The sequence below is a fragment of the Trematomus bernacchii genome, unplaced genomic scaffold (genome assembly GCF_902827165.1).
Source record: "Trematomus bernacchii unplaced genomic scaffold, fTreBer1.1, whole genome shotgun sequence".
NCBI lineage: Eukaryota > Metazoa > Chordata > Actinopteri > Perciformes > Nototheniidae > Trematomus > Trematomus bernacchii.
Window position 1 is genome coordinate 132,744 of NW_022987402.1, and position 24,711 is coordinate 157,454.

General features: G+C 41.2%; 2 protein-coding genes across 4 annotated transcripts in view; one reads left to right on the top strand and one right to left on the bottom strand.

Annotated features, from left to right (window-relative positions):
- LOC117486918 (synapsin-3-like) overlaps positions 1-24,711 on the bottom strand; it is a 131,494-nt gene that overhangs the window by 41,899 nt on the left and 64,884 nt on the right. The gene's annotated exons all lie outside the window — the stretch shown is intronic.
- Positions 5,470-24,669, top strand: LOC117486938 (metalloproteinase inhibitor 3). The gene is made up of 5 exons (XM_034135543.1): positions 5,470-5,668; positions 13,716-13,798; positions 15,261-15,372; positions 17,172-17,293; positions 22,317-24,669. Exons 1-5 carry the CDS (start codon positions 5,542-5,544, stop codon positions 22,512-22,514), a joined length of 642 nt encoding a protein of 213 aa, XP_033991434.1. The 5' UTR covers positions 5,470-5,541; the 3' UTR covers positions 22,515-24,669.

The following is a 24,711-nucleotide window of genomic DNA, read 5'->3' on the forward strand; positions in this document are numbered from 1 at the left end:
TTACAGTATGTTGGCCTAGTTTGGAGACATCATTTCCACAGGGTCCTGCTCAAGTCACAAGTTGTGAGAGACACACATAACCATTTTCTGGAGACTCTTCCGTTTTATCTTGTCCCATTTCTGACAGTAAAGTTAAACTGGAGCACTCACTTTTGCATATGAGTGGCCCCATGATTGTATTGGTAAACTGACAATATGAAGCCACACTGCCCTAGAATGGATAAGGATACAACTGTTTGCTCTGTATACCTAAATGTACAGAACGAAGATGTGTTGAGAGCTCTAAGAAAACGTTAACACTGGACAAACAGGAGGCTCATTACAGCACTCCAAAATGTGACAACAAACAATGAAGAGGAAGGAAATTATAAAAAGCCTTTATTGTACTAGCTAAATAATAAAAAAAGGCCTTGTATTTTTATTTTTATCGTAGGGCTTTTTCGAGGTTAATAAAAACATAGTGTGTGGCCTCACCTACAGCAGCAAATAATAATAAAACACAAAATAACATGACATGCTCCACACATGAATAATAAGTATCCAAATAGACAGGAGAACAACTGAAAGATGTCCGACAGGTGCAAAGGAAACGCATTTCCATTAGGAGAAACTGATGCAGCTTCAGAAAGGATGCAAATTATAAAAACACAAATGTGCCAAAACACATGAAGAAACATCTTCACAGTGTTTACTAAAAGCTAACTAACTAACGAAACGCTGCAAGAAGGTCATAACACAGAAACAGGGACACTACAAAGGGTTTTTATATTTGTATCGTTTCTTAAAGGTCATGGCCATTTCTACTGATCATAATTCCATTGTTGAGGTCTACTAGAATAGATTTACATTGTTCAATGTTCCAAATCACATCAATCATCACACTGGTTTCGGGGAGGTTGTGGCTCAGTGGGTAGTGCGCTGATCTTCGGAACACGGGGGCACTGGTTCGAATCCCGCTGCAGTCAACATTCCACTGTGTCCTTGGACAAGACACTTCACCCCAAATTGTTCCTGTGGGGATTGCCCACAGTATTGAATGTATGCAAGTCGCTTTGGATAAAAGCGTCTAACAAGTGACGTAATGTAAGTGATGTAATGTAATGTTTCTCATACAGCATCTCTGTATAGTATGTGTATTCACTCTCTGTCCTAAACGGCTTGTTGGAGCTCCTGCCCCCCCTCCCTATGATCCCACTGTGCTCTGATTGGTCAGCTCGCCCACTCTGTTCTGATTAGTCAACCACCGTTACAGCTGAACATCAGTGTTTATGTGTTACTATGGCGTTTGTTAGCAACCAGAAAATGTAATGACAAACAGATGAGAATGCTGCGTGGGGTCTGGGTGCCGTGTTGGCGGGACGTTGCGGGGCTCGCTGCTGCGGACAGTGTGAGCTGGATTACTGGGGTCGTTTCCTGGTTGCTGCGTGGGGTCTGCGAGACAGCGAGACACTGCAAAACTCAGCCTGAGCACACACAAACACACTCACAGCCTGGCGTGAGAAATCTGCGGAGCCGCAGCTGAGAAAAGATAAGGCTGAGTGAGTGTGTGTGTGTGTGTGTGTGTGTGTGAGGAGCTCCACGGATTGGCCCATTTGGACCTGGGCATGGTTACGTCACTATACTCAGGAAGAAAAAAATGGAAAAATAAAAATCTCCAACGAGGCGTTCTGGGGCAGCATAGACAGGTATTTTCTGTGTTAGAGTTTTACTCGCTACAGGGTGTACTTTGAGGGTTTGTGACTTTGCAGACCGTTTACATGCAGAAAAACCTTCATAACACACAAGGGGACGGGTAATAACCAGAAAAGCATGACATGGGACTTTTAAGCTGCAACGCATATCCCCCTAATGGAGATGTTTTGGGCCAAGTTGCACATCTGTCGGCCACCATACATACGAAACACTTATTGAGACTAGGATACTTGAACACATCCAGTCAATGAATGAAAAACCCTTCTTTGGTTAGGTCAAATGTATTCTATCTCCCATCAACTTAAGGTTACATTTTGTGTATTTCCCCAAATGTATTGGGCCACTACCTTAACAGCTTTTTAAATATGTCCTTCCTTGTTGTCAATAAGAGTGTCCACCTGTGTGTAGTGACCTTGTTGTCGGCTGACTCAGAGGAAGCCTCATCTATCTCTGGGCTTTGAACCATCATGTGAGGACGGCTGTGAGGCAGGAACACACTGATCCCACACACATCTGCTGAGCAGCGTTTAACTGGAACTCTCTATTCAACTGTGCACTCTCTCAGGAGAGCTCACATTCATTTACTTGTTCACACAATAAATCATGATTTTAACTTGCTAATTTCCAAGAAATATTTAGTGATGAAGTGCTGCTCTTTGGTTTGCATTTATTTTTAAACCTTATATCACCTGCCTCGTAAACTTCTGCTTCAGTGTGTGGCTCTCTTTAGGGGGGGCTGACAGGAAGCAGAGGACAGGTCCCGCCTGTTGCTTTCAGGGGACATTACAGAGAGTACAAACAGGAGCAACCTTACTTTAGCTCTTCACCACAGGAGATAATACCACATATTACAACATCTATATTTAATCTGAGGCAATTTAGAATTACATTCAGTTACTTAGAGTACATTAGTTATTGACATTTGACAACAAAACAACTATATCAGAGGTCCAGTCCTCACAGTACAGATGCAGGGTTCACACCAGGTGAGTCTGACTTCTCCTCATTGTGTGAGCCTAAACTCCCCCCCACACCTCCACCCTCTGAGGGACATACAGTATAGCTAACAGACCAGTCTATCATCTGTCAACAAGCTCACCCCCACACGATCACAGAGCATGAAAAGGGTTTGTAACTGAGTTATACACTGGATGTTATTACGCTCAAATGTAAAGATGGACGTCCCTTTAAAAGATATTGATGCATTAATGTTTTCCCTTATTCGGTCTGTTTCCTTCTCTTTGCCCAATTGTTATCTTTAGGATATATGTTAGGAATGCAGGGCTGTTTTACCTCCATGAGTGAAGTCATTTGACATATTACCCACATGAATCACTCCCCTCCCACCTCGACTTCCTGTGATTCTTTCAGTATTCATCGCCTCTTTTGGGCACATAATGTAAATCCACCTGCTACGCATACTGTCCCGCGTCTAACCGAGGAATGTGACCAAACTGTTGGTTAAGACATCAGGCTGAAATAATGTCTGAGTGGCATTATCAGTGTGTAACCACAGCTGCTCTGTGCTCAGACCTCACTTATGATTTAACTGGAATTCAATGGTTATGAAGGTTTACACATTTGCTTCCTTAATGCAGGGCCAACGAAAATAATCATAGTGCGTGTTTCATTCCTGATGTGAGTCATGGGTGAAGGTGAATGGAAACTGTGAAACCATTCATGACTTCCTGTGTATTATTCTGGTCTAAAACAATATATCCTGTTAGTGTCATCTGACGCTCAATTACATCTTTCTTTTTGTACATTTCCTATAGTGGTATCGAATGTATGTGAAAAGCAGCCATCTTCCCAACTTTTATTTTGAAATCCATCTAACTTTTAAAGCAGGAATTCAAGCACCGGGTTATCAGTCCCATTCTAATAAAATCACTAATCACTAATTCAAATCTTAATCTGGCCAAGCAGGTTCTTCTAACTGAGATACATATGAATGAAGGCACATTCAGGGTCAGAGTTCAATGACCTGATTATTCCTGGCTTGGTTATGTAACGGTGCTGGAGCCAACCCTAACACAGCTCACTCCATGCAGTCAGGAGGAAGAGGAGAGACGCTTTAATTGGCTAAATTGACGGATCGTGCCGTGAAAGTAACTTAGTATTTCAGAATAAAGCGTGACAAGGTGCTGCCTGCAGGGAAACAGCCACAGGTAGCACTGAAACATCTTCCTTTGATGGTTAACTACAAATAAAACATACATGAAACAGAAGCTTTCATTGCCTTCACAGCTGTTGTTACTGATTAGTGCTCTGTTGCCTTCGATTGCAGCAGACTGAAGGAGGCGTCAGGAGGAGAGGGGGGGGGGCAGGGGGGGCAGGATGACTAAGTGGGTGAGAAGTGAGAAAGATTAACATTTTGTTGATAAAATGAAACAATAAAGCTGCTACATTTTGTATTAATTTGTATTTTAGTCATAGGGAAAATGTTTCAGCGGCTAATTAAAAAGAAATGAGGTATGGCAGCAACAGAAATCTCATCTGGATTTATTTGGAAGTCACATTATAAATGCTGCTTCTTTACATTACATTACATTACATTACATGTTACTTGTTAGACGCTTTTATCCAAAGCGACTTACATACTCAATACTGTGGCCAATCCCCACAGGAGCAATTTGAGGTGAAGTGTCTTGCCCAGGGACACAACGACATGCTGATTGCAGTAGGGTTTGAACCTGTGACCACCTGATCTGAAAACCAACACACAACCCACTGCACCACACGCAGATATTGTGAAGATGTATCATTAATATCTATCTATCTATCTATCTATCTAACTATCTATCTATCTATCTATCTATCTATCTATCTATCTATCTATCTATCTATCTATCTATCTATCTATCTATCTATCTATCTATCTATCTATCTATCTATCCATCCATCCATCCATCTATCGATCGATCGATCGATCTATCGATCTATCTATCTATCTATCTATCTATCTATCTATCTATCTATCTATCTATCTATCTATCTATCTATCTATCTATCTATCTATCTATCTATCTAGGGACGTGCACAGACATTTTGGGGGGCGGGAGCTCAAGTGAGAAAAAGGGCACTTCCCATAATCATTTATAAAAAAATGTTTTAAAACAAAAAGTTAAATATAGTTGCACATCTCTGACTTACTGACCAATTTATTTTAATACCCTTACACTCACGCAATTGTTTAATACTCAACAGAATTCTACAAAAATAATCAGCTAACACAGAGACAATGGTCTTCTTTAGTATTCACTACGCACAAGAGCAAACAACAAACTAGTACAATAGTTATTAAATGAGCAGCCAACAATCAAAATTATGAAGTTACTGTTTAAGGCAGGACATTACAGGCAAAAAGGTAGTTTTTTCATGTACTTGTACATTTTGTTATTTTGTTCTATTTTGTGGCCTATATTTTATATCTATATCTTTAAAAAAATCTATTTTTGTATGCCAACTTAATAGTTTTCCATGTGTATTTAAAGTTAGCTCAATCTCAAACAACTAGAATAACTGTCTCCATCTACCTCTCAGCCTCGCATGGTTTGAACATGCTTTAAACCCGTCTGATTATTTAATTTTTCTCTATCATTTGTTGTGTCAGTCTGGGACATCAGACTAAAGTTCCAGTATGTCATCGTGTCTGCTGTCTGATGGCATCACCGGCCGCTGATTGGCCGCCCCGCCCGCGAGCTGCAGAGGTGGGAAGGGGGCGTGTCTGGCTCTCCGCGCGCTATATGTAGAGCGCGCGCTGTGCAGGATCACACAGAACTCAGAGCAGAGCCGGACATAAACACAGCAGGACGACAGTGTTCAGCACACACACAGGACAGATTCAGGATGCGTTCAGGGACCCAGCCGCTGCTCGGCCTGCTGCTGCTGCTCAGCTTGCAGGGGAGCCCGCTCACAGAGGCCTGCTCCTGCGCCATGACGCACCCGCAGGACGCCTTCTGCAGCGCCGACATAGGTGAGTGAGGGACCGGGGCCGCTGTCCGGGGGGTCCGCTGTCCGGGGCCGGGGACTGCTGGGGCTCAGCGGGGTGATGTTTGGAAGCATGTGTTAGAATAAAAGTGATCTGACCTGCGGGACTAATAAAGGTATTCTGATTCTGATCTGTTTACTGGATGAGTATACAGGAAACTTGCTATTAAGATCTACAGTGACATTATTTAACTACCTTTGACTTTGACTTAAATGTTTACACCAGTACTTCTTCTGTTATTTTCAGAACACATTTCTAAAATAGTTATTTAATTGTAGTGTTGAAAAGTAACAGTTACTATACTACTAAATACAGTACTGTACATGAGTGTTTTCATTTTTTGCTACTTTAGTACACAATCTGAGTACTTCTTCCACTTCTGTTTAATTGAATAACTCACTTATGCGTTTAGCTTCTAGTCAGCGAATGACTCTGGTCCAGAGATGTAACTAACAGTGATGGCTGTTAAACTAATGCAGTAGTTGCCAAACATTTACATGGCTTTTTTTCCTTAAAAAATGACCCACATTAATGTTGTCATATATATGTTCAAGCTACAGGAAGAAGTGGTTTACATTCAGTTGATGATAAGTCATGGTAGTTGATTCAGATAGTGCTTATTTATGAGCATACAGCACTGGTATGTCTGTCAGCCAGCGCTCGGTTGTAACTCAGATATGCTCGGCCTCTGGTACACAAACAGCCACGAGAAGGGGGGGTTACATAGCTTGTTTTACTGCCTGGTTATGCGTTCCCTGACTCCCCACAATAATATGAACTTGGGATCTGTATTAGCCTGGCCTCTGTTTTTAGAAGCTCAGGATTATGTGATCTGCAGGGAGGGAGAGTCTTTGGGGTGAGAGTTTCCACAGTGTGGATCAGAGTGTCAGGGGGGATAGGGGTCAGAGGATTTCTTCACATGTGCAAAGACAAAGACAGAAGCTGACAGTCTTGTTAAGTGCAGCTGATATTTTGGTTACATATCATTTTATGAAACTCTGACATACTGTATACTCAAGAATAATCTCTCAGTCTAAACTGAATACACACTGCAGAGTGTGTAGCCCATGTGTTCGCCTAGTGTCGTTTTACACGCTACAAGGGAAGTCCTAGTTATTGCAGCAATGCCCCTACACACACACACACACACACTAACACACACACACACACACACACACACACACACACACACACACACACACACACACACACACACACACACACACACACACATCCACATCATTTTTAATGATGGTGCACTTACTGCCTGTCACCAATAGAGGTGACAATGCTAATGATACAATAACATGTACTATTGATGTTGTACCACCACTGTTTCCTCTCTTTGTGCTAAGCTAAGCTAACAGGATACAGCTTCAACGTGATATCAGTCTTCTAATCCAACTCTTGGTGGGAAAAAACACGTTTGGACTACTCTATTAATTATGACCTTGTATTTTATAGATAGGTGAAATAATAAATAACAACCTCTAATACAGCATATTTCTAAACTCTCTTGCCTCTAGCTCCCTTCCCATGAGATCCAACAGCTTTTCTCTACCTAACTGATCACCTGTTGGTGTATTCCAATAAATACTTCACATCTAGGCTTTAGCGTGGCTTTAAAATACTGTTTCATTTGCTGTGTCCTGTTCACTCAGTACTGTGTACATCATCAGCACACTGCAAGGGCTTTGTGTTCCAAAGGGTCCTCAAATGCAGCCAAGAAAATAAGGCTTCTCCAAATATGGAGGACACAACCAGAGTATTTCACGTTGGTGGAAGTCACTTATTTTAGATCTGCGGGAGATCACATTGATTCTTTGGTGAATTCTCCGTAGAGTCTTGTGAGGGAGGAGGTGCCCGGCTGGAGTAAGTGAAAAAGAAGCAACCACAAACACTCATGTGATGCTTTCACAGTCCTGCAGATCTTCAGATAGCTTTGGTGTTGGCATCCGCTGGGACTGACTGCAATGGCGACAGTGATCAGCTGTGAGCCCCACAAATCCCATTCCCAACGTCCTGGCTTGGCTTGTGCTTTGAATGAACCCATCATCTGATATCTATGAGCAGGCGCAGGTAATGGAGGCCAGAGAAGGCTTCACCTCCCATAACTTGTTGGTCATTATGCTGTTGTGCACTATATATAAGGACTATCCGCAGATGCTACACTTTACCAATGTTCGCTCAACACTCCGATACATTGTTATGTCCGGTTACTCCAAATATCAGCCTTTAATATAAGGCTATTCTTTCATAGTCAACTAATACATCAATTAATCAGAGATCCCATAAGAACTCCTACAGAGCGATAACTCTTGTGATTTAGATTGTGGTTGTTTGTTCGCACTTGTTGGAAACTTTGTGTATGCATTTCATTTGTTCATTCTTAATTCACAGAATGTGTTGCATTTGCGTTATTGTATAATGATAAGCAATTAGTAACCTGCATTTCAATTGGATAAGGCTAGCTTATTACCCTGGCAGTGTTGAGTATTGCTTTGTCTGTAGCACAGTAAGCTTCAGGTTGTTATTGTATGTCGTAATTCATTATCACCTGCTATAAACATCCCGCCGCCTGTAGCCCATGTACTGTGCGTTTCTATTGGTCAGTAGGTGCAGAGATGGCTGTTGCAAACACAAACAGAGCCGATCCTGAGCCTAACCTGTCGCTGTGCAGCTGACTAATATACTACTGGTTGGATGCTGCGGTCACGGCTAGTTCATTCATTAATCTGGGTCAAATGTACTTTTTCCTGGACTATACTATTTAAAATGCAGGTACAATGTCCTTATTACATATGCCATAGAGTCTAAATGTGTTAAAACAGGCATTCAGCACTATAGAATAGCACTTTTATTCATGTTATCAAATGTCACAAAGTCATCCTTCAATTTTGGTCTATTCTTCAATTTGACGTTTATTTATATCACCTGCACTTTTACATGTATCATAGTCAAGTCCAGATAACAACAAGAGTATGGGTTTGAAATGTTAATGCAGTGAGGGAGAAACACGGTTATTCTCACCGTCTACACCAAAGAAGACAGGCCTGAATGTTCTCAATCTAAGACCTGAAGTTGAGTTCAAATCTCTTGTTTTTTTGGCAGTGACCCATAATCACATGCAGACACTCAATTGGATGAATCACACTTCTTTAAAGGTTTGGCATTTTGGCAATTGTGTATTGCTTTCATTTCAATTTGATGGTGCTATTTAAGAGATGTAAGTGGGCCATGTCCTGCCAATGCCCCAGCTTCCTTCTTTGACTAGGGACTGAGTTGGTTGCTATTGGGCGGTTGGGTTAAAGCAGTCCATTCACAAGGAGATATGAGCAGTGCTTGTTTTTCCAATGCCCTCAAACAGCAAGATTAGAGGCCCGGCAGTGAACTCTGGCCCTGAGATTTAATATGGTTCTGTAAGGACGCTGGTTCCCAAGCACTGGGGGTGACAGAGCAAACCTTTACATGCTCGCACCGCAAACCAGGTCAGTTGCTGAGGATTAGGTTGATATGTGAGAAACGGATCCCGCCCTGCCGTGGGTGTTTTGTGCAGCATAGAGCAGCTTTGTGCAGCAGAGCAGCTTTGGACTGATGTGCCGGCGCTCTCCTGGTACCAACACACCTCCTCCTGCTGCTAATGAGTAGCATTTAGTTAAATCACCACTCTTTCTGTCAGCTTTCCCCCAACCCCAAATATGCAGGTCAACAGGTGACAGGTGAGCTAATGCAGCTGTAATGAGATGCATTATGTCACTCTGATCAAATTTCACTAGTTTTCCCAAAAGTGAGCTAAAATGCGATGAGATATCAAAGGTTTTGGATTATGTGCAAGCCTCGGATGTTTGTCCCATGAGCCAGGCGTATCGAATGTCCACTCCGTCCCTCCCTTCACTGATGACCAGCCTCTCGGGGGTCCACTATTTTAAACAGGAGGCCAGCACAGGGGCCATGGACATCAGCCTAGCACACACTACGATACAGCTACTATTGCACCACCATCCAACTTTATTCGCCTTCATCACTTGTAATGGGAGCACTGAGTAATTTCGCCGAGAAAGGTCAACAATTATTTCTCACTAGAATGTCAACTTTTATCAACGGTGACTTGTAACTGAAAAACAAAGTCTTACAAATAAAGCTGTAAAACAGATATTCCAAGTATTGATTGAACTAATATGGGATTGTCATTGACATTCAAACAGCAGTAACCCTCTGACCAACAATTCTGGGGAAAAAGAGACACATGGCAAGTGAGTGAGTTACAAAGATAAAAAGAGACGGATATGAAAAGTAGGAACCAAAGGAGCAAAGCATGCTGGGATAACACCAGGCAATCGGTTAGGCTCTTTTGGAACCATGGCTTCGTTGTAATTCAATTTGAATACAATCAAAAATCGATTAAAATGACCTGTTGCTTAGAGCGTTTGTCGCCTTGTTAAAACTGGAAGTCGTATCAGAGGCAGTGATGAAAGCGTGTACTTCAGAGGCTGCCTTTGCATTTTACTAACCAGTAAGTAGACCATGCAGGATTTCTGTTTCAGTGTTTATTTTTGAGCGTGGTGGTGTCGTCTTGAGAATTCCTCTTCCTCCCACACTCCTTGGAGCACTTTGTGCATACTAAGCTCAGCGTCACCCGCCCTGCGCCTCTCTGCTTTCTCTTCCTCACACACACACATGAATGAGTAACCTTATTCTTGTGGAGCCCGCAGTTTGCCACATTGTTCGTAGGCTGAAATGAATGTTGCACTAAATTACATGCTCACCTTAAGATTTAGCATTCGCAATCACGCTTGTGTAATCCCCTGCTTTAGGCGAGAGATCCTGAGTGAAACATGGATTTACTTCTTCTTGTTAACTCTCTTATCACGAAAAGCCTCCCACTCTTGGAAATGTATGTCAGATCCTCTGCAGAAAATACAGGCCTGTAATTCTTCACGTTAAGCAAAGTAAGAGGGAGGGAGATTTTTTCATTAAAGTACAGAGAGACGATAGATATATCAAATAGACTATTAAAGTCTGAATTAGAAAACACACTTCTTCTCCCTGGCCTTCTAGTCAGAGCGGAGCATGACACCTGACTATTCCCTGTGTTTTTTTATATTTCTGTTGTAATTTATTGTCTTTTATTGTGATTGTAGTAATGTGTTTTTATTACATGTACAGCACTTTGGCTCGACCAAAAATCGCTTTTAAATGTGCTTTATAAATAAAACTTGATTTGATTTGAATTATTAGCCATTATTATATGCAAAATATTAGTACGTAATAAATAGTCTTAATCGTGCCAATTATGTAAACCAATATAATGCTACTACTTCAGCTGCTTGATATCATGCCATATTCACCATATTAACCATTACTCGTCGGCGACCAATAGAGGAATAACTGCACTTCGTAAATTGTAAGGCGTAGTGTACGGTGTAGGTGCCAACTGATATTTAAAAAAAATTCCAGGTCGAATGAATTAAAAAAATGCAACCGATGGATGACAGTTGGCTGTTTAAAAACGCTGGGATTTTCTCTGAACAATCAGTGGTCCGCGGTGTTTTGATGTCCTCTATCGGCTTAGTACCTTAACTGAGGTTGTACTAAAAAAGTATAACAGCACCAGGTACAATCCACAACTTTTTTTAGAAACATGCTGCATGTCAACATTATCAATCAACAATATTATGAAGCATCTGTCATTACAGCAGGTAGAACTCATCAATGGTTTTTTTCGTGTTTAGAACAAACAGTGGGGTCAGTATGAGTTCAATGACAGTGTACTGTATATCCTTATGAGGCACTGTATGCAGACAAATGAACATGTTCAGGTGGAAAATAAACATTTGGGAGGTAGAAACGTTTGTCTGCATTGTATATTCATAGTTTCCAGTTGAACCAGGATGATGTGAGACTAGTTATGGGTTAAATAAACACTCTTAACATCGACTCTTGACATGAACAGGCAGCTCTGTAATGGGATGTAAAAATAATCTCTGAATTGAGAAGAGGTCAGGGGTCAGTGCAGGGGAATGATACAAATCCTCTGTCTGGAGCAGCTGAGGCCCTCCACACACCAGCACCAGCTATTACTGGCTGCTGTCCAACAACAGGGAACCTATCTGGATGTACTCGGGTCAAATAAGTTGACCCGTGGCCCTTCAAACAGGAACACTCGTTTCTTCTGAGGGCTGCTTTTGAGGTCAGGGCAGAGGAAGAAACTAGGTTTTGGGGTGATGGTTGGAAATAACAGCAGCAGTGTATTTAAGAGAGGCTTCCTGTTATATCTGCACATTCCTCTGTAATTGTGCCCTGCTTTCCCTGTAATTGCAGTGGCAAAAGTATGTCAAACTGCATTTGGGTACATTTAGCAGAGGTCTGTTGGGTTCATATTAAAACAAAGTTGACAGATTAACAGATCAGGTGTTTTCCACCTTGTTCTTGTCCAAGAGCTCAGAAATGACCTGTTTGTGCTATTGATTGTTAAGATGACAAAAGGTGAAAAACAATCACCTATATGCTCTTGACAGAGCAAATTACGTAAAGTAATTACATTTGCTGTATTAATAGTTTTGTATTTACAATGTACAGATTTGAATGAACTTCAGATTTCAGACATTCCTTAACCTACGGCAAGCCTGTGAACTGATTCCTGTGTATTGAGTACATCTATTCAGCTCATCTATAGCACCTACAGTGAGCAACACCAGCTAATGTTAGCTTAAAAAGGCAGCACACTAAATGCACCAAACTACCCTCATCCACAGAGCGTGCAACAGAAGACTGACTGCAGTTCACTCAACAGCTACTCACGTCAATAATAATACTACGTTTCTGAAAATCCCATATAGTACCTCTAAATAAAAATGAACCTAAAAGAGTCCTGTGTATTTGTATTGGAACGCTTGTGGATTGCCCACAGTACTTGGATTGTTTTAAAATAAGCTTTACTGGGTGTTTAAATAAACGCTTGGTTCAATCGGTGGTCCTCATGACCAAAATAAGTTGGAGGTCACCACTTTTGGGTGGCCATGCTGTAACTGCTTCCTGTTTGAGTTTTTGTGCCCATTTCCACTTGCCTGGAAGTAGGAGAGTTAAACAAACACATACCAAACAGAGCATTCCACATGCCTCATTTCTTCCTCCAGAAACATAATGAAAGGCTTCTCAATTTTTTGTGTGAATGTGAGCCCCTAAAGAATGTGTTGAAGAAATTCCAGCGGGAGAAGATAACAAACATGGCGAGTGTTAGTTGTGTCTGCGGCCGGTGGGCGGTGTGCAGCAGGTGAACAGAGACTGACAGCTGACCCGCAGCTCTGCCTAGACTCTATTCACCGGCTCCGAATATCCCTCATTTCTACACTCCCAGCTCCCTGGCCTCCCACAATAAGCACCCTTACACCAACATGAGTTAAAGTAAACAAATCAAAGTCCCCACTGAGCAGTTTCACCTCGCCGACGTCAACATGAGGGACCTGCACTCAGATAAGATCTTTTCCAAGCCCTGCTCCCAAAACAGAAGGAAACAGAGGAGACACGCTGCAGCTTTTGACCTCATATGACTGGTGTTGTTCATCAGTAAACAAGCTGATAGGAGTCACATTTTGCCCTTTATGATCTGAATATTACAACTACACAAACAAAGCCAACATCCCAAAAGTTTGTAAGTGATTGGTACAAGTTCTACCTTTTAGAAAAGAGTCATCTGGACAATCTTCAACCCCAGCAGTAAGAATGAATCCTTGGTACAGGGACAATGCCTCTTCTTCCTCTAATTCCTGTATCAAACGTCCCCGTAGTTTTTTCCCCCAGTGGCCTTCCTTGGCAAACTGCAGCAATGCATAAAATCAGATAAACGGATTAACTGTGGTGCCAACCGGCCCTGAAATGGTATTTATAATGGGACTGCTAAGGCCTCCTACTGGCCGAGGCCGTGCTATTTGATGGATTCGATAGGAAGGCTCATAGTTAAATGTTGGAGGAATGTGACAGTTTGTTCAGTTCAGTTCAAAGTCATTGACCTGTCTCTCTCCTCTCTTCACAGTGATTCGAGCTAAAGTGGTGGGCAAGAAGCTCCTGAGAGATGGACCTTTTGGAACAATGCGCTACACGGTCAAGCAGATGAAGGTGAGTGGTCTGTGCTGATAAACCTCACACTGAACACTGTCTGCTTTAAAGGAACACTAGGACGTTTTGGCAAACACACCTGCCCCCTTTCTTGCCAAGAATAACTTGAGGAGACTGATACCAGTTTCATGTATGCTAGTTAAACATGAGCCAGTATTGTTAGTGTTTCATGTTAGCCTAACTTACTTAAATACCAGAAGGAGGGGAAGCAGTCATGCTGGCTTTGTTCAGGCGAGTAACAAGAAATCATGCTTCTAGTCTTTAGACGAGCTAGAGACTTGTATCAATTCTTGAACTTGAACTTGGCAACATAGTCAGTTAAATGCACTTCCTATTAAACTAGGCCGTAGAGTAAGCATTTGATCATTTCTGATTGTAACCACTAGGCGATAACACTATTGACTTGAACTAAAAAAGCTATATTTCTTCCATTTAACAACACTCCCCTATGTAAAAGCACAGGCACGTCCAATGCCATACACTGGATGTGGCAGGAACTCTTTAGAAAGACTTTCTGTCCGCCCCCTCAGCCGCTGTTTGATAGCTGAAAAGCAGCTTGGGATACTTAGTGGGAAAGCCCGCACTTCACTTCCTCTGTATTCTTACATAACGCTGCATATTTCTGACAGATGCTCACATTGGCCTGCTGCGCAGACAGGAGCCAGGCCGGAGGATTAGCAGCTTACAGGCATTACAGCTCCACCAAACTGCTCGCTCCCAGTGTAAACATTTCAACAGAGCTGTGCACTGCGTCGCTACAATCCCAGCTCGTACAAAAGCATTAAGTGGCCTCTTGTTGGTGAAGCACACCAATCATCACTGTAAGGATTATCCTCAGGAATTAAATGTGACCTTTGCACCTCTTGGGTTATTTATTTGTATTACAGTCTGCTGGTTTATACTGCAAACAGAGGTTTTCCTTGTGGGCTGTAATAGAATGTGATTCCCTCCAAATTTCAACAAATCCTATGAAACTAATCGCCCTAAGCCTGAAACCTCTACAGTTGCAAGCTTTAGTGACAGTTTGTTCTGCTTTTTCTGGGAGCGACGCGTCTAAACAAGGATTTCCTGTTGTTCCCGGACAAATAAATTACACTGAAGGAAACATAACAGGTCTCAGATTGAACGCTGACGATTGGCTCTGCATACCTGGGGTAAATAGAAGGAGCTGAGGTCCCCACTTTAACAATGCCCTTGCAGAAACAGCATCAAAGTCAAAGCACATTACACAGCATAATCATGTTATCTATGATTAGGTTAAGGGCAGAGCCTAATACTCCTTATCCCAGGAGGCATTCCTTAAGGAATGTTATCTGATAAAGCCCCCGTACTGGTTTCATTCCTGATTTTATATATATATATATATATGAGTGCAGGGGGGGGTGTAGTGCCAGGGTGAAGGGTACATCATTGCACTTTTAGTTCCGGTTTTAACGTCAACTTTGTTTTTCGTGTCTTGTAGATGTACAAAGGATTTGAAAAGGTCCAGCACGTGCAGCACATCTACACAGACGCCTCGGAGGGTCTGTGCGGAGTGAAGTTTGACATCAACAAGTACCAGTACCTGATCACAGGTGAGCTGAGGGACTCTTGACACCATGGCAAGAGTCAATGTTGGAAGGAAGATCATTTCAAATTGCATTATGGGAAATGATGGATCCAGTGTTTGGAGCTTTACCTATGGTCTGAAGTAAATCAAATGCTGTGCCCTTAACCTGCTTTCCGTCATACAGCTAGCAGGGGGAGACTTCGATTGTAGTCTGATTGAATTGAAGTCTATCAGAAAATAAGGCTACTTCAAACTTAATTTGTTACCTGCCTATGGTCTCAATCTTTAGTATCAAAGTCGTCTTCAATACAACACAATAATGACTGTGTAGGTTTAAGTCCCTTTGAGGGTCAAATAGATGAAAAAAAGCAGTGTCACAATATTTTCTAAAGTATTCAGTTGTACTTATGTTTGAAAAACCAAGAAAATACAAGATAGTACTGACTTTCTTATTGCAAGTCCCCTAAAAGTCCCTTTATATAGGAATATGGTCAACAGTTCTGAGAAAAGCTTATTAAGTACAAAATTAATATTTTCCCACAGATGTGTTTATTTAAATTGACGATTGATATTGATGATTCATATTGATGATTCACATTTTTATTCAATTCAAATAGAATATTAATGAAAACATTTCTGTCAGGTGATTGCTGTTGTTCAGATGCCTTCCAGAGTCTTTCCCACAGCATGAGTGTCCCTCACTGTCCTCCCCAAATGGCTTCTTCATTTGTCCTGTGACACAATCTTTCCCACTATTTATAACCTACTTTTTGGCACTGTTAAGGCCGGCAAAGCTGGGGCCCTTTAAAAAAAAAAATCCTTTAACTTCTCTGGCCAGGCACGGCAGAAAGCGTTTCCTCTCTTAGAACTTGTAATTAACAGCTAGCAGGAAGCGACTGGCGTTTTCCAGCACAAGCTTTTATGAGTTGCTATTTCCAACAGAGGTGCAGTTTACTTTGGACCCTGCGGTGCTTGACGTATAACTGTCGCTAAGTCCCGACCTGTAAATAAAGTAACTGCACCCCATAGCGCATGTGAAGGAGACGGCGTTGCCAGGCAGCGAGGGCTATGTTTACCCAGCCCGGGTGCGAGTGACATCACTGACGTCTTTCTCTGCTCTCAAGGCGTCTATATTAAGTTCCTGCATACGATCATGACTGCATAACAGCCAATTTAAAGGGCCTGGCTCTCCTTTGATGGAGCCTGAGTGCTCCGGCCCTGATTAGTATTTTCAGAGCATGTCACACACTCAACACAATGTAATAAGCCTGCAAGTGACTCCAGTAATCCCAGTGCAGGGATTCACTGGTTCGGGAGGGGGGCGGGGTGCACATACTTGTGAGCTGTCAAATTCCCACGTGGTGACAACACAGTGAAGGAGACATAAGTGACCAATCCTGATGTTCTGAGCACTCAGCGCCGTGCACCTGTCCAAAGGGCCGGTAAGCTGCAAACGGTGCAGCGCTAAAAATAGACGTCTGCTGACCTTTTGATATTCAGAAATAGGGGTGTTGGTTTAATACCGGTTTACTGTGTCAGATTGTCTTACCATAGATAAACAAGTTGGATTGCTTGAGCAGTATGTTTATATTATCTTGTGTTACAGACAGAGGATTATGAAGTTAGGCGAATAACACAATGAGATACCAGCAATATGATACCAACTTTGATTAAATGACTGCAAATGAGATGAGATTAATAACGTTTATTCAAGCTTCGAAATCTGGTCGGATGGTTTACCACTTTAGTCCAAACTGAAATATCTTATTTGTTGCATGAAATCATGCATGAAATGACCAATTCCCTCCATCTTTTCCTCCTCAGGCCGAGTGTACGATGGAAAGGTCTACACAGGGCTGTGCAACTTCAACGAGCGGTGGGAGCGCCTCTCATTGGCCCAGAAGAAAGGCATCAACCACCGCTATCAGCTGGGGTGCAACTGCAGGGTGAGTGGAGAGCAGCAACCTCACCAGCAAAGGACACAAAAGATGAGGGAAGAGGAGGCAGGAGGAAAATGTACTGCTCCTACATGTCAAATAAAAAACTGGGTTGATCTATGAAGCCCAAAAGAGTTCTATCTATGAATACAGCAGGAAGGGAAACTAACTGAAGTACCCAACATGTGAAGGGTCAAACCAATTCAGGCTCATTATCGTTACTGTTCCAGCTACATTGCAACAATCATTTACTTCTACTTCAAACGACCTTCATGTCGACATGGCTGTTGTTACTGGGACTGAGTTATGAACCAACATTCCACATCATAGATTCTTAGAAACGTAAAAAGAGAGAAAACTAGTTTTTTCAAAATCACTGGAAGTAATTAAATAACAGCTCTGGGAATCAGTTGTAATGGTACCGTAGCCTGTCGCTGTGCAGCTGCCAACCAGCCGCGGAGTCCTACTGTACAGCCGTGTCCTGGACATCTGCTAACACCATCCACCCCTATCAGTATAAGTGGATTAGGAGAGAGACCTATTTGTTCCCAGTTGAGCTACGCCTGTGAACTGTGCTCAGAGCGTTAATGGCAGCAGCCCAGAGGCATCCAGAGAACGCCATCGATCAGCTGACACTTCAGTCAATAAGCACAGGCAGGCGTAAACATGATCACACTTATTAAACGCGCTCTGCATTCCTCCACAAATGCTGATTTACTGCACTGGAAGGCAGGAAGTGTGGCGTGCCGGTTAGAACATTATTCTCCACACATCATTAAAACTACTCCAATGTCTCTGAACCGCTGAGGACACACTCTCGGGATGAATAACAAAAACACCCAGAATGGGAAAAGTGCCCTCTATCTTGCTAATTGAATTTACTTATTCAGATTCATAAGTGCAGCTACATGCAGTCATTAAACAAAATGTTCCGTTCATCACCTCTTTGAGTAGACAAGTGACTCTTCCTGTCAATTCACGCTGTATATTCAACCGTGAAGCTGCTTTTTGTGCGAGCACCTGGAGGTGTGACGCATGAAAGGCGCTCAGTAAAATCTAATTGAATCATTACGAAACTACAAATACATCACTGCTTCACGAAGATGGCTGACATTCGTTTACATTTCACAGCACAAAGCTATGAATATGCCAGGGCACGCTTACTGGTTTTGCATTTGGTTTTTTAAAGAGCTGCCTTTTTACAGCTCATCTGTTAATGTGCTGCAGCAAATGACTGAAAGGAAAAGAGCAATGATAGGACTACATGTTCTGGATGCTACACCCTGTGGCCGTGTCTCAATTCAGGGGCTGCACCCTTCGGAGGCTGCATTTGTAGACCGCATACGTCACTTCCGCCGAAAGAAGGCTGTCTCAATTCAAAAAAATACGAGACTCCTCCGAATGCGGCCCACGAATGCGGCCTACTTTTCCCGGATTTGGAGCATACATCTGATGTACCCTCGCGGTCTACCATATCCCAGGGTGCAATGCGCGCAGGGAAGAGTGAGTTTTTTTCAAATGAAATGGCGGTCCGGTGTCCCCAGCAGAGTGGATTTAAAAGCAGCAGCAAGCGGAGGAATCACTAATAAATGTGAGTATTGGGTTTTAACTTACTTTAAATTAACTAACGTCACACACGTCAAACCCAAGGGGCATTAAAACGTACATTTTCAATAATACGGATAAATACATGACGTTAGTGATGCTATCTAGCTAGCTGGACGTACTGCACTGTTGTTTAAACTTATTTTTAATTCAATTCAGAAGTTTACTAAAGTCATTCAGAGATCTTGGCTCTGTTATAGATAAGTTATACTTTATATTACATAAATAGACCAAAGTGAAAACATTTAGACCGGTATAGCCTACAGTACGGTGGGATTTATAAAAGGCTACCCTGATGTAGCTGCTGTTTGCTTTATTTATTTCTCTGACATTTTGCAATGTTTTACTGTTTATTAAACTTTGGGACAACATTACAACCTTTGTGTTCAGCTCATGCTGCTTTGAGGTACTGTAGGGCTAAAAATAGCCTATTTTAAATATTTCCACCAGATTTGATCATCTTTTATTTAGATTAAAGTGTATTTAATTTATCCTAATCCCATAATAATAAGACAATCAAAAATAGACAGCAGCCTTTTGCTTGATGTTAGTTTGTGCAGTGCTGTCAAAGGGATGCACGTGTGACTGTCATTTCATCTCTTTAGTTTTTTTAAAACCAAAACAGTACATCATTTTAAATGATCCTTTAGGGATTGTATGTCTGAAATGCTTAGTTAAATTTTGCAATAATACTTTCGCAACCCTGTGTTTAATATGATTAATTCACTTCTTTTTCTCTGTAATTAGGACAATTCTGGAGAAATGGATCTGCTGGAGAAGGACCCCTAATCTGAAAAGTGCTCAGCGGATCATCAGGACAGAGCTGCCATCCACCTGGACCCCCCGTGGTGCTGGAGGAAGCAAAACGGCATCCAGCCTCCATCCAGACCTCTGCTTACTGCCGTCCTACAAACTTGTGTCTTAGTTTCAGAATTTGATTTTTTATATGTCCTTTCTTTTAATAGATATTTAACGATTATAGCTTGAGTCTGTCTGATTCCCCAAACAGCTGCTTCTATATACTTGCTGCACATACAATACAAATAAACAACTCCATAAACACACTTTTGCTGATATTTGTTTTACTGCTGGTGATGTTAAATAACATGATTGATTTCCTCTGTCTCCATAGAGAGGCGAAGTCCCTCCCTTTCCGGGGGACCTCCATGGGACCTTATTTCGGGAAAAGTATGTATTGAACTCAATAGAGAGAGAAAGATTATCTTTCGATCCCATTTGAATTGTGCCACGAATTACACATATGATGTTTGTCAATTTAAAATGTCAAAAAAATAAAAAGTAACACTTTTTTTGTGTGAAACCGCTCAATGAACTACATCTCCCGTCTCGCAACACACACCAAGACGGCCGTCACGTTGACACATTTCACTTCTTTCTTTCAGAATGAGGCGAAAAGTATTAAAAGAGGTGAAAATCACTACAAGTCTGGGCATGATGAGAGCTGTACATACACACAAGGGGAGTTAGTCGGTTCCGTAAGAGCCAGCATGCGGGACCGGGATTCTGGGATTTGTAGTCTTTGTAGTTGCGTATTTTTCACGCTTATATTCTTATATTTCAACAGTTTTACGACAAAATGTGACTTTTTTTGACATGGAAATTATTTTTTAAGATTGACAAACATCATATGTGTAATTCGTGGCACAATTCAAACGGGATCGAAAGATAATCTTTCTCTCCCCATTGACTTCAATACATAATTTTTCCGAAATAAGGTCCCATGGGTCGGAAGTAGATGGGCGGGACTTCGCCTCTCTATGATGAAAGTTATAATAATAGAAGACATGAAGCTGCAGAGAGAGGATGGATATATTCTTACCTCTACTTTGTAATAAGATGAAAATACAAAATTAAATTAAAATAGTAATTGTTAAACACATTGTTTATTTCATTTACTGAGGTTTTAACCATTATTTACAACATGTGTACATGATAATAATAATAGGATATCTCTAGGTCATTAAACTGTCTTCAGTGTAATGACTGAAGACATTAAAAATGGTCATAGAAAATGTTTAATTGTGTATTTCAGCAGAGCGGGGGGTCACGGTGGTGCTGGACCTGGAGGTGCTGACCTGGTGTCAGTGGGACATCATCTGGGCTGGTTTAGGGGAAGAAGGAGAATATAAACTGTTATAATCACAGCTATTAAGATTAGAACACTAATATTGTTAAGAATCAATCTATACAACATGCTTTTGTTCATTTAAAAAAACATTGTTTTATTAGTACAGAAAAATTAAGACTTATTTTAAATATGAAATATATATAATTTACTTGTTAACTTACTAATGTAACATTACTGGGGCTAAAGGAACAGTCTTATTTACCTGGCCATGGTCCTCTTTATTTCATCGCCGTCGGTGATCTCCAAAAAATGGTTAAAGTAAAAAGGTAAAAGAAAAGTTTCTGGATCCTTTTCAGCTGAGTTAGCTTGTAAGCTAATTTGCTAGCAGGCTGCTGGAGCAGCGCAACCGAACAGCGCGTATCACGTGACGTAAATACGAAGCGCTTCGTAGGCTAGACCGTCTCATTTCGTAGGCCGCTCGGTCCAGCCTACCTGGTCTACGTGGGCTGGGTCCTCCGTGGACCGCGTAGGCTGCGTACTCCGAAGGGTGCAGCCCCTGAATTGAGACACGGCCTGTGAATATGTTACAATTTTATATTTCAACCGAATCATATACTCAATTACTTCCTTCCAGGCTCATACGTCTATTACATTTGAGAGATTTTCATATGTTAGCGGCTCATTAGGCTTCTACTTTGGCCTTTGCACAAACTTCTAGTCTGTCGACTGTTGTCGACAAGTTATGCTACTACCAATTATTGGTAGCTTTAACATATTAATAAGTTCAATAGTAAGCAGGAATGTCCTTTTTTTGTAAAAGTATTCTTATTCTCTTTCTTGGCAAGATTTAGAAAAATTGATTGAAACCACTCTCAAATCTGTATGCTAAATTTGAGTCATGATACCATTAGCTTACGTTAGCATTAGCCTTCAGGCAGTAGTAAACAGCTAGCCAAGTTCTATCCAGCTCTAAAAAACGACAACAACGAGCACATGTGTGAAACAAACAAAATACAACTCAGTATGTTAGTCTAGAGGTGATAAATGTGATTTTTTGTAAAATGGAGCGACCTTCTGCTTCTTCATGTTTCCAGTCTTTATGCTAGCTAAGCTAACTGCCTGGTGGCTCTAGCTTAATCTTTAGTGTAAATATAACTTAGCTTCAGATTCTTTTAAGAATTAAGCATTATTGAGACATACCAAAAAAGAAAAGAGCAAGAGTTTTTGGTTCAAAACATATTAGTTTATATTATTACAGTCAGGTAAGGTATATAACTGTAGTCACCTTTGGTTTCCTGCTTCATGGCTACATCCTTGGTTTTGCTTCTGTCCCTGTAGATTAAGCCCTGCCACTACCTGCCCTGCTTCGTGACCTCTAAGAATGAGTGCCTATGGACGGACATGCTGTCCCACTTCGGCTATCCGGGCTACCAGTCCCGGCACTATGCCTGCATCCAGCAGAAGGAGGGCTACTGCAGCTGGTACCGGGGCATGACTTCACGCGACAAAACCGCAATCAACGCCACTGACCCCTGAACCTTGACCCCAACGCACCCTACCCAAACCACTGACTCCCTGACTCCGACCAATCCCAGGTGACAGCCTCTTTTAAAGGGGCAAAAAAGAGAAAAGAGTAAATCCATTGCAGTGCCTGTTTTGTAGCACTTCTGACAGAAAACGATACCTTTTTTGTTGTGCACATCGCCCTGTTGAACTATCAACTTTCCAAACACGAATCGAACTGTCCTTGAAAGTGATCAACCTTTATTGGATCCTCAGGATTAAACAACAAGCAGTGACACGTACACAATTTGAAGTTTCAATACCAATAGCATTGATGTTAATAGGTGAGCTGTGTTAGCCTTCTGCTAACCTGGTAGCCAATGATCACTATGTAAAATGACATTGTTGCTACTTGCTACAGTTAGATGGACGGTGTTCCACACATCCAACTCTGTAGATGGAGTGCCAATGTAAGGTATGACCTCTGAATGTTATACCTCTTATTTCGTGCTCAAATTATTGAATTTTTTTGAAAATTGTATTGTTTTACAGTGAAGTATACATGTATCAATTATGTTCAGTGTTAACTGTAACATGTGTCTTTAAGGATTATAGAATCTCTGCTGACCTGAATGTTTGAAATGTAACTCATTTTGCAGTTATATCACAAACAACCCTGTACTGTTGAGCACTGTTGAATATCAGAGAGACGCTAAAATAAATGCTCTGTTATAGTGCCAACGCAGGGAGATGCTCACTTCTGGCCGAGATGGTGATATTTTATTTTTTGCTGTATATAACATAAGCTACAGAAATGAACTATAAACGCATCTGAAACCTCTGTAATTCATTTATTTATATGTTTATTAGATTACACAGAAATGATGTGCATAAAAAGAAACAAATATATAATAACTGATCAAAACTACATTGTGACAACCATCGCAGCCTGCGCACCCCCCAGAATGAGGGACCAGGCTATAGTCTGGTACTCACGGTACTCCTGTCTGTTAGCTCGATCTAAGAGTGGTACTCCTCGTCCAATGAAAGACAAGTTCAGAGATATTTTGTATGTGTATATTCAATCTTTTGTATTTAACTATTTCAAACTGACATTATATATATATATATATATATATATATATATATATATAAATGATAGTAACAATGTTGTCACTACATTTATTTTTTTCACCTGTTTTTTCCCAGTGCCGTACCTTCAATCCATTCCATTAACAGACACAGATTTGTCACAGCCCTTCATCACTAACACAAAGTATTACATCGCTAATGCACTGTGGCTTTGACCAAGTTTTCAAAAGCGTTTTTCTAAATGTTGGGAAATATGCTTTTTCGCTTTTCTGATTAAAGTTAAATGAGTTTAGCTTAGTCATAAGCTAAACTAGCCATCTCGTTGGAGCTGGAGGTTCATGTTTAACACACGTTAGAAGCTTATAGAAGCGTGCATCTTCCAGAAACAAAGTAAAATGCCAATTTCCTAAAATGTAAAAACTTTGTATTTATTTATCCATCTCCATTCCAAAAATGTGTCTTTTATGTGAAACAGTATTTAAACCACCTCTGGGAACTAAAGCTAAGGTCGGATCACATCAGAGGAGGAAGATTGTATCTGGAACTAAAGTCAAATATTGACACGTTTCTCTAAATTATTAAAAAGACAACCCTAAATCTATCTTATTTTTGTAACTTTCTCTCGCTCAAAGTTTTCTACAGAGAACTGCTGAATACTTTTCCTTCTGTCTGCCTCCTCTCGATGATGACTCTTTGGCTTGAGTACGCAACATTACACCGAGTCCGGATTACGTGTCATTTAGTTTTAAGACATTACAACAGAAGTTAATAATTACTGACCTTCGAGTCGCGTATCAGTAGAGATTTTATTTTGTACAAAACATGTCCTTTCTGTCTTTTTATGTGTTGACAAAGCTCTTTCTCCAGCTGTGGCGTTTCTGTGTCACTATTTCTGTGGTTCATGTTTGTGTAAATGTACTGTCTGCTTAACACAGAAACACTTGGTCAAGTTTAAAAAAGAATCCAATCAAGGAAGCTGTGTACAGTCTGATTCCTGAAGTGTGTGTGAGGGGGGTTCCTTGTAGGGGTTATAGAAGTGTTTGACTTAATTTCTGTGTTTTATATTTTTATAATAAAGATTTAATGAAAATCTGTCTACAGGAGGTTTATGGTGATTTATGTGTGTTGTGTGGATGAA